At 47.1% G+C, this 9,782-nt stretch overlaps 2 protein-coding genes across 2 annotated transcripts; one reads left to right on the top strand and one right to left on the bottom strand.

Moving 5' to 3' along the window:
• Positions 1-111: 111 nt before the first annotated feature.
• Positions 112-1,967, bottom strand: F5Y00DRAFT_257356 (uncharacterized protein; the record flags this gene model as incomplete). Its single annotated transcript, XM_048010542.1, has 2 exons — positions 112-1,687; positions 1,756-1,967. 2 exons carry the CDS (start codon positions 1,965-1,967, stop codon positions 112-114), a joined length of 1,788 nt encoding a protein of 595 aa, XP_047869262.1.
• Positions 1,968-6,506: 4,539 nt separating this feature from the next.
• F5Y00DRAFT_257355 (Hydantoinase/oxoprolinase N-terminal region-domain-containing protein) lies at positions 6,507-9,719 on the top strand (the record flags this gene model as incomplete). Its single annotated transcript, XM_048010541.1, has 11 exons — positions 6,507-6,553; positions 6,616-6,800; positions 6,851-7,296; positions 7,380-7,511; positions 7,656-7,722; positions 7,780-7,955; positions 8,123-8,452; positions 8,537-8,614; positions 8,749-8,966; positions 9,034-9,396; positions 9,479-9,719. 11 exons carry the CDS (start codon positions 6,507-6,509, stop codon positions 9,717-9,719), a joined length of 2,283 nt encoding a protein of 760 aa, XP_047869261.1.
• Between the last annotated feature and the right edge of the window lie 63 nt (positions 9,720-9,782).

The raw sequence follows: 9,782 nt of genomic DNA, 5'->3' as shown, positions 1-9,782 counted from the left end.
TATCTCTCGCGATCCAACTCCATGAGTTCGTCAAAGAAAAAAAAAATAGGGCATTCAAATGCCATCTCAAAGGCTTCCGGACAGAAAGCAGTACACAGAATACTGTGGCGTTTAGCTAAATATATCCGGGTACTCAAACTCGGTGCCTGTAGCAGCATTGGTGTTCTCCTCGAATACTTCGTTGCCGGTTAGCTGGTAGTCAAGACCATCGCCGTGATCGTTCAAGAATTCCCGGATAAGATCGAAGTCTCCGAACTCTTGAGCGTCTTGGGCGTCTCGAGGAGCTTCAGGGGCTTCAGGGGCTTCAGGGGCTTTAGGGGCTTCGAGATCAAATGTAAACTCCCCAGCCGCAGTCGAAGCAACCAAACCAGTATCCTGGTTGGTAAGGTTCTGATCAACCTGGAAGCCGTCTCCAGCGTCAAGTCCGAGGTCAAGCGCGGAGCTGTCCGTCGGAGCATGGTTTTGGTCGGAGCTCAATCCAACTTCGTCGGAAAAGAAGCCGCCGGTAACTTCGTCCAGGTAACTGTCCCAAGAGGGCTCTAGAACCGGAACTGATGCAACCGATGCATCTAGGTTTCCGTTACCATTCGCCAAGGTAGGGTTCTCCTTCGTATCAACCTTGCACCTCTTCGAAGCTGGCTCGTTCGCCATCAGCTTGTATTCCTGTACCCCGGTGTGTTCCGTATCTCTAGCCGGAATGCCCACACTTGCTTCTTCATCAGATCGGGATCGCTTAAGAGTAGCACCACGAGCAGGGGTAGCACCACGAGCAGGAGCAGCTTCTAGTGCCCGCAATGCTGAGTTCTGTCCCATCGACGGCATCGGCTTCTTAGTCGTATTAGGCGTCGGAATAGGCTGTCTCGGAGCAGGCCGGGTGGTCTGAGGTATAATTCCTCCTCTGCCTTCTTGCCTAACAGGCTGATATCTGTTCGGAGCCGCCATCTGACCCGCTTGCCCGTGAACCGGCCGGGCCGGGGTCCCCATATTCATGGCTGTAGCCCCGTTCTGCTCTGCAGGGATACGTTGGTGGGTCATGCCCAAGGACTGCCTCTTTGACATGATTGAGTTCTGGAAGTTCCTCGCTGCTGCACTCACCGCGGGGTTATAATTTCCCCGTGTCGTGGCGCCGTTTCCATTTGTTCTGACCCCATTAGCCGACATGGTTGCTTCCCGTCTAGTGTTAATCGCAGACCAAGTGCCCCCTAGGGTCGAGGAAGCGGGAGCGTTGCGCACTGCTGTGCTTTGCTGAATTCCCTCACGGATGCCGGCTCGTAGAGGTACCGATGGTGTGGTTAGAGGGTGGGGGCTTTGCTGCTGAAGCAACGGACCAAACTGCGATGGTCGGCGGTGAGTGTTAGGAGTAGGAGGTGCAAGGGGTGTAGCAACGGATGTTCCATGGATACCGGCAGCTGGCTCTAAGCTTTGATACGATTTCGTTCCCATAGGAACAGCGGCCGGATTCGGGTAAGGAGTTACAGGTGTCGGCAGGTTTGCAGACGAAGTAGCGCCAGCATCAGCCGGCTCCTCGCTCACCTCCAAAAATCCCTTTCCATCACAATGGAGGCAGAGAATGCATTTGCTCTTTTTCGCTTGTGTAGTAGTTTGTGCCGGCTTCGGAGGGTTGTGGGTAGCCTTGGAGACACGGCTCTTCGTGGGGTCATGGTAGATGACATTTCCTTTACGGTTTCTAAAAGTAGATAACAGTTAATTATTTTATTTTATTTTTACCATACGCACATATCGTCGATAACTTACCCAAAGTCTGCACTGCTGCCAAAGTGTTCGGTGATGTACTTGATCTGAGCATATTTGACGGTGTTCTCAAAGTCCGGAAATCTTTGAGTGAACAGCTCAGCTGTCTCTTCGTACAGCGCCCTCTTCCTTCCTCGGGGAATTGGCTCCGTCGGAACTGTCCTCTCGAGGACGAACTCGATCATCTCATCGGAGTATCTGTAGCTCGTCGTCATGGTGCCTACAAGTTGCACTAGAATTTTGTGTTAACTGCGGATGAAATGTGAAATAGACTTATTTTTTAATTGGTGGAATGATCCCTAGTTGAGATGACGAACATACCTTTATTGTAGAATAAAATTTGTTGTAGTCGGATTTAATTAGGAGAGGTTTAAGTTGAGGGGTCGCAAGCAACGTTTTTGAGGCTTGTCTGGTAAAAAGTGACTTCCGTCGGTACTTGCCGCTCTGTGGTGAAGAAGAGAGGAACAAAAGGCGAAAACTCGTTGATTTTCTACTTCTTTAAATAATAATTAGTTTTTTTCCTCGGGTATGGTTTAGTAGTATATTCGACAGTAGTTGTCGAGGGTGGTTGTCGGGTTGAGAGTAGGTGTGCAGATTGAATTGTCAATCTGACTGGATAGGATAGGATGAATGTTCCTAGTGGGGAAATAGGAAAACAAAAGTTGAATGAATAAAATATGTAGTTTTAGAGGTAATTGTCGCGGGTTGAAATGCGGTGACGGGTCTCGAAATTTGCGAGAATACAAGCTGAATCTTGGAAACTTACGTGTATTTTAGAAGCAGTTTGTATTGTGAATATGTAAAGGATGGAGAGGGAAAATAGGTAGAATTTCCTTTAGAAACTTGAATGCGGATTTGAATTGTGCGCAAGTTGTTGGGAGTTGGTGGTTGCGAAGATTTTAAGGAATCAAGTGCACGAGCACCTTAGGTAGAGTACCTTAGGTCGAGCGGGTACCTTAGATAGAGTACCTTAGGAAGAGTACCTTAGGAAGAATTGAACACCCGTACCTGACGACGTTCAAACAATGTCACAATTCGAGGTACCGGCAATTTACAAACCCACTGTCGCATAACTTGATTAGATTCTATGCATTCTGGAACGTATGGCTGTATCGGTTATTCTGCAAAATCCCCATGACTCTATTTCTATAAGAGTTATCAAGACGGGCGATTCGAATTGCGTATTCTGTTCTCTACCGGTAGGGTACAAAAACCCATTACAGAAGAGTGCCACTTGCATAAACATATATGCTGGCGTGTTTAGTTGAGTCATAATCTTGCGAAGTTTATGGTAGTAGGAGTTTACGTAACCAGGAATTAGGGGTAGTCCGTAAACAAATCGAAATAATATCTGAGTGAATGTAACGGCCAGCCTACTTGGCGTATAATTTCCACGAGGGATAATCCTTCGCGAATATAAAATAACTATCTGTATAAAAGATACCCAGGCAAGGGGTCATAACAAGTGAATGGAGAAATATGCCAACTAGCTACCAGTAACAATACCTATCCCGGATACTTTCCCCGAGACATAATGCCTTCAAAAGCTCGTGTAGTCACGGATGGTTGTAGATGGATGTCCATAGGGTACCGGTAGAGTGACTAAATATTACGCCTTCAACCTCTCGCTTGAATTAGGTATGTCTCCTATTGAGAGGGAATCTGTGGCAATAATTATGTAATCTCTAGAATATCAACCTAGTAGATATTTACGAGGAGGCTAGTAAAAGTAATAGATGACCTAGGTGTCTAATTACACAATATCGTAGTTGTCCCTCGAGATTTACGCCCTTTTGGTTGTTACATGATCCACGTGACTTTGCCCGAGTTTACAAGGGATATTGTCTGGCTGATCTCAAATTCCAATTCCTAAAATGGAAGAATTCCTTGAGAAGGACGTTCGTCCGTGCGCAGCCTTTAAGCGTTTTTATTGGGTGCATCTTGTAAGAATAACGGGTCTTACCAGATTCCCCACTTTCGAAAAAAAAGTCAAAATACGTACTATTTCGAGCCCTCCTCCAAAATGCTGCTAAGGGGTGCTAAAGGGTATTAAGGTTCGAATCCCACGCTTTTTTCCTTTTTCCAAAAAATTTTTTTTTAAAGAAATTCCAGTAAAGGCTGGTATTCGAGTTTGTTGCCGGGCCGATTGGCGGGTGGCGGGCAGCGCGCGCAGCGCGCTAACCGCCCGCCAGTAACAATACGTAATTGATTTTTAGTTACGTCCTTTATAAACTCGGGCTATTGTAGTGCCCCACAGGGGTGCCCTCTTGTATCATAATATCCAATAAGGAAATATACGAATGAAATGGCTGTTCTGATTGGTTGATGATTCTGCTTGTGTACATGTAACTAAGAGAGAAGGAGAGGAATTAGGTACCTATGTGGGAGGGGCACGGCCCCAGCCCCAACGCACGTGTCACGCGAGCACGTGACTACTATCCCAACAATCAATATGTTGAACTAGGTTGAGAAAAGACCACAATCTTGATCAGCGAGTTCGATGAGTCCGATCAAATATATTGAAAAATGAGGCTTAGGTACCTGGTCGTATCGTGGGACTGACCTGGGAGCCCTTATAAAGCCACACCAGCCACATTTGTTTCCTACTACTACCCCTTAAGGGTATATATGTATGGCCCCATTTTTACCTGTTGGCTAGGCAAATAAAAATATTTTCTACCTGACTTGGATGGATGTCCCATAAATTGTATTTACCCAGGTTAGGTTAAGCTAGGTCCAAGTTAGGTTAAGCAATTAATTGACTCGTCGAACTAGCTGATCTTGATAGTAAATGGTGTAAAAGGAGGAAGCCAGCGAGCAAACTTTGTGGAGTAACTCAAATAGGGTTGGGTCAGCCCTGAGCCCTTGAATATCCCAAGATAAAACGGAGAACAATTTAACAACTAGTTGGCTTCAAGATTCTTGATCGTAGAAGATTTATGAGGACAAATTCAAAAGTCTTTCTGTAGTCTGGTACGGAATATATAGAATACTATGTAGAGGTAACGGCAAGCGACGTGCATATGCCAAGATATTAAATCGTGGGGAAGTGGAGAATTATATTAGTTGGAGAAAATACATGTAGGGACACAGTGTGACGAGCTACAGCTATAACTAGGGCTGCCAGGTTGGGGCAAGGAAATGCCGAATGCCAGGGGTCTGCGTAACCTTATGTGAACAAGAGGGCACCCCTGTGGGGCACCACAATAGCCCGAGTTTACAAAGGACGTAACTGAAAATCAATTACGTGCCGCTACGCGCGCCGCCCGCCCACCACCCGCCAACCGGCCCGACAACAACGGCAACAAACTCGAATACTAGCCTTTACTGGAATTTCTTTAAAAAAAAATTTGGAAAAAGGAAAAAAGCGTAGGATTCGAACCCCAATATCCTTTAGCAACCCTTAGCAACCCTTAGCACCCCCAGCACCCCTTAGCAACCCTCAACACCCCCCAATACCCCTTAACACCCCTTAACACTTTTAGCATCCTAAAAGAAGGCTCGAAACAGTACGTATTTCGACTTTTTTCTCGAAAGTGGGAAATCTGGTAAAACCCGTTTTTTTAGAAGATGCATCCAATAAAAACGCTTAAAAGCTGCGCACGGACGAACTTCCTTCTCAAGGAATTCTTCCATTTTAGGAATTTAAGATCAGCCAGACAATATCCCTCGTAAATTCGGGCAAATGATAACTGAGATTAGTTATCGCCGTTATCTTCACCTCATCCAAAGTTCGGTCGTCGACTGTCTTTGTGTTATCACCGGCCACGGCGGAAGTGACCGGCTGGATAGCCTCGTCCCTCTTAAAGTCTAGAGACATTATGTTGAACGACGAGTAGAGTTGAGATGGGCAATGCTGCTGGGACGAGTTTCAAAAGCTGCAGATATCTAATGCATATCCACTCCAAAAATATCCGATTCATTTCCAAGGCTTTATAGATGGGGTGAGCGTACGACTCCTCTCGGTAGCACTTGGAGCTTATCAGTCCAGGATTGGTGTCGCCAAACCCCAGATAGGCTCTGGGCCTAAAATACTGATTCCTTGTACGGCTCCATATCTCTCTTTCTTTGTGGGTGTTGCTTTTATCAGCTATTGAGAATCTTCAGCACTGAAAGGAACCTCCCCTGTCCTATATTTTGTCGGGATGAGCGAACTCATGTCTAACCCGCCCAAGCTATAAGTAGAATGCTATCCTACCTTCAAATCAACTTAGCTTTGTTCTAATCCACCGCCAGGATATTATCAATGGGGTTACTATTTCGGGAGAATCTGTCAAAGATGATTGGTTAAACTCGTATCGGAAGTGACCCGTCATTCGGACTAAAAATCCGGGAGGATGCTCGACGAGCGTCCGTCTCCGAAGTCTAGTTTCGACTATTTGCGCCGCACTGTGCTTACAATCATAGAAAAACCATTTGTCGGATTGGAGTATAGCTGGGAATTAAGGAGTTGATAATGGGGTTGGTTGATAATCGCAAAGTAACCGATCGATATTCCCCAAAGTTACACTGATGCATAGTTCAGCTGGAAACCGTCAGCTGATATGTCGAAAACTCGAAGGCAATTCGAAACGATGGTACAAGTTATCAGAGTCCTGTCACCGGAGCTCAACTCGCTTTCGGTGCCGGACCATATCCGATTCTTCGTCATGATGGTGTAGTTATATATCCATCCGAGCTCCCTCGAGCTTATCAGCATCTATGTATTTGTTACACAGAGCCACTCGCCAATCTCATATATACCCCTAGCCAAGATGGCCGTCGGATCGATACCCACGGCAGTACAGCCAAGAAGCGTGAAGTTCGCTATCGGTTAGTTAAACAAGGTCTCTTTCAAGATTTATAGCTAACTTCCCCCGCAAGACCGAGGTGGGAAGACATAGTCCTTAAGCTTTTATCTGTCGACCCCAGTAGTTATGATGATGCGCCGGCAGAAGGTATTCGCCGGGTCCTGGAGACCATCTCCGGCAAGGCGATTCCCAGAGACGCTCCAATTCCCAAAGACCTGATCCATTCTATTCGTATGGGAACAACAGTCGCTACAAATGGTGAGTCCCTCGCCCATTTTTTCTAAGGCCTAAATATTTATTTTATATAGCGTTGTTGGAACGGAAAGGAACGAGACATGCGTTCGTTGTCAATCAAGGCTTCGGTGACTTATTAGAAATTGGGTATCAGTCCAGACCCAAGCTATTTGAGCTTGGCATAAAAAACCAGAGTTGCTCTACGAGACAGTCGTTGAGGTATCTGAGCGCATCACAGTCGAAGAGTTCGACGAAGATGCCACAAGAGATAGTCGCCCTCCACGCCAGGAGATCCCTGGACCCTGGTGTCCTAGTAAAAGGCATCGCCGGCGATATCTTGCGCATCATTCGTCCCTTAAATGAGGTTGAAGTACGGGAAAAGCTAGCAAAAATCAAACCAGAGGGTATAGAGACGCTTGCTATCTGCTTAGCTCACTCGTATCTCTACCCGAACCACGAGAATCGCATTGCCGAAATCGCCAAGGAGATGGGCTTTACTCATATCTCGACGTCTTCTTCGGTCGGCGCAAACATGATCAAGATGATCTCGCGTGGTAGTTCCGCTTCTGCTGACGCATACCTCGCGCCGGAGATCATCCGCAGCTCGATATTAATACGGTAGCTGTCGGTGGCGGTTCTATGTTATTCTGGAGAGATGACTTATTCAAAGTCGGGCCTGATAGCGCGGGCGCTCACCCGGGACCGGCTTCGTATCGGAAAGGGGGGCCACTTACGGTATGCCATATTCCACATCACATCACACCTCCGTCTCACATAGCAATACGTCCCTAGAGAGTATAAAATAAGCCATAGCTTCATGACAACCCCGAAAATCTCAATTGATTTGAATATAAGAACAATCACTAACAATGAACTCAGGTTACCGATGCAAACCTATTCCTTGGGCGATTGATACCCGATTATTTCCCCAAGATCTTCGGTCCCAGTGAGAATCTTCCACTCGATATCGATATCGTGGTGTAGAAGTACGAGGAGCTCACAGCACAAATCAATGCGGACACTGGAAGTTCGATGACACCTCTCGAGGTTGCTCACGGCTTCATCGACGTAGCAAATGAGTCTATGAGCCGCCCCATTCGTGCGCTCACAGAGGCGAAAGGCTTCGAAACTCAGCAAAATGCACTTTCGACTTTGGCGGTGCCGGCGGTCAACATGCGTGTGAAATTGCAAAGAAGTTGAGTATCAAAAAGATAGTAATCCACAAGTACTCCAGTATTCTTTCAGCGTACGGTATGGCGCTAGCAGAAGTTGTCCAGGAGGCGCAAGAGCCGAGCTCTGAAATTCTGTCCGAAGAATCCCTGGGTCGGCTGATGGTTCGGATGTAGGACCTCAAGGCGAAGGTTACCGAAGGGCTGCTCGACCAAGGAATTCGAGAAGCGGCTATCGAACATGAACAATACCTAAACTTGAGATATCAAGGCACCGATACTAATTTCATGATCTTGGTTCCTGTTGACGGAGACTGGAGGGCGGCACTCGAAAGGGAACATCTAAGGGAGCTGTCATTCGTTTTCCCTCGTGATAAGAAAGTTCGCGTTGACGACGTACGAGTACGGGGTGTTGGGAAGAGCACTGAAGTTAGCCACGACAACTCGAAGCTGGTAAAGGAGTTGAAGTCTAATTTCTCAGAAGTCAAAGAGGGTGAAGATAGAATAGTAAGCTTGCCGTAAAACCCTAGGTTCGGCATCGAAATAAATGCCGATTGATGTGTCATTATGGATGTTGCTAACATTCGTTAGACACAAGCTTACTTTGCAGAAGGCGGGCTGCAACCGACGAAAGTCTTCCGACTCAACGCAATAGATCCGGGCAGCATCGTAGCCGACCCAACAATAATCATCGACAACACAACCAAACTATAGTGGCCGTTCCTGGATCCCAAGCACGAATCCTGAATTCTCACGTTATCATCAACCTAGTCGACGAAAAGCCTCAGCAGTCTCAGGAATAGCAAGAACTAGTAGTCGATCCCGTCAAGCTTAATATCTTCGGCCACCGGTTCATGAGTATCGCGGAGCAGATGGGAAGGGCACTTCAAAAGACTAGCGTTTCAATTAATATCAAGGAACGATTGGATTTTTCGTGCGCCATCTTCAGCCCGGATGGTCAGCTCGTTGCTAATGCACCTCACGTTCCTGTTCATCTAGGAAGCATGTCGTATGCCGTCAAGTATCAACATAACCTTCATAAAGGCAATTTACGTCCGGGAGACGTGCTGGTCACTAATCACCCGGAGGCTGGTGGTACTCATCTTCCAGGCAAGGCTCAAGGCCCTCATGGAAGAATATGGCAAGCACACCGTCCATTTCTACATGACCAGAATCCAAGAAAACGTCGAGGTCTCCGTTCGAAATTATCTCAAGTCTGCATATAAGAGATACGGATCAAAGCCGCTCAAGGCAAAGCAATTCTTGGATAATGGGTCCATGATGAAAGTCTCCATAACCATCGACGAGAGCGGATTCGGCACCTTCGATTTCACGGGCACATCCTGCGAGATGTTATCAAATATGAACGCGCCTCCGGCTATTACTTACTCAGCGTTAATCTACACGCTCCGACTCCTGATCGGCTCCGATATCCTGCTAAATCAGGGGCGGTGAGCCCGGCGCATGCGGTGCGAATTACTGGGTCCAGGGGCTGGAGGATGGGAGTGAACGGTGGATAAATATTGGGTCCAGGGGACAGGTCGATATGAAGGAGGGGGATAGGTGTGTTATACATACCCCTGGAGGAGGTGGCTGGGGCGTACCAGAGGGTGTTGGGGAGGGTGACGATGATTGGTTTGATGGGGGCGTCAGAGTGGTGAATGGTGTTAACGGAAATGGGATAAATGGGACGAATGGGGAGGCTCAAGTTGTGTATCCGAGGGCGGCAGGGAGCTTTCACACATTTGCGGCGGCTCAAGAGGCGTCGTCTTGAGTCATGGATGATTCATGATTAGGGAGACTTGAAGGTTGATATATGTCGTATATACTTTTATTT

The sequence above is a fragment of the Daldinia vernicosa genome (genome assembly GCF_022497035.1).
Source record: "Daldinia vernicosa strain CBS 139.73 unplaced genomic scaffold F5Y00scaffold_3, whole genome shotgun sequence".
Classification (NCBI taxonomy): Eukaryota; Fungi; Ascomycota; class Sordariomycetes; order Xylariales; family Hypoxylaceae; genus Daldinia; species Daldinia vernicosa.
Note: the sequence above shows the minus strand (reverse complement) of the source record. Positions and strands in the feature narration are given on the sequence as shown.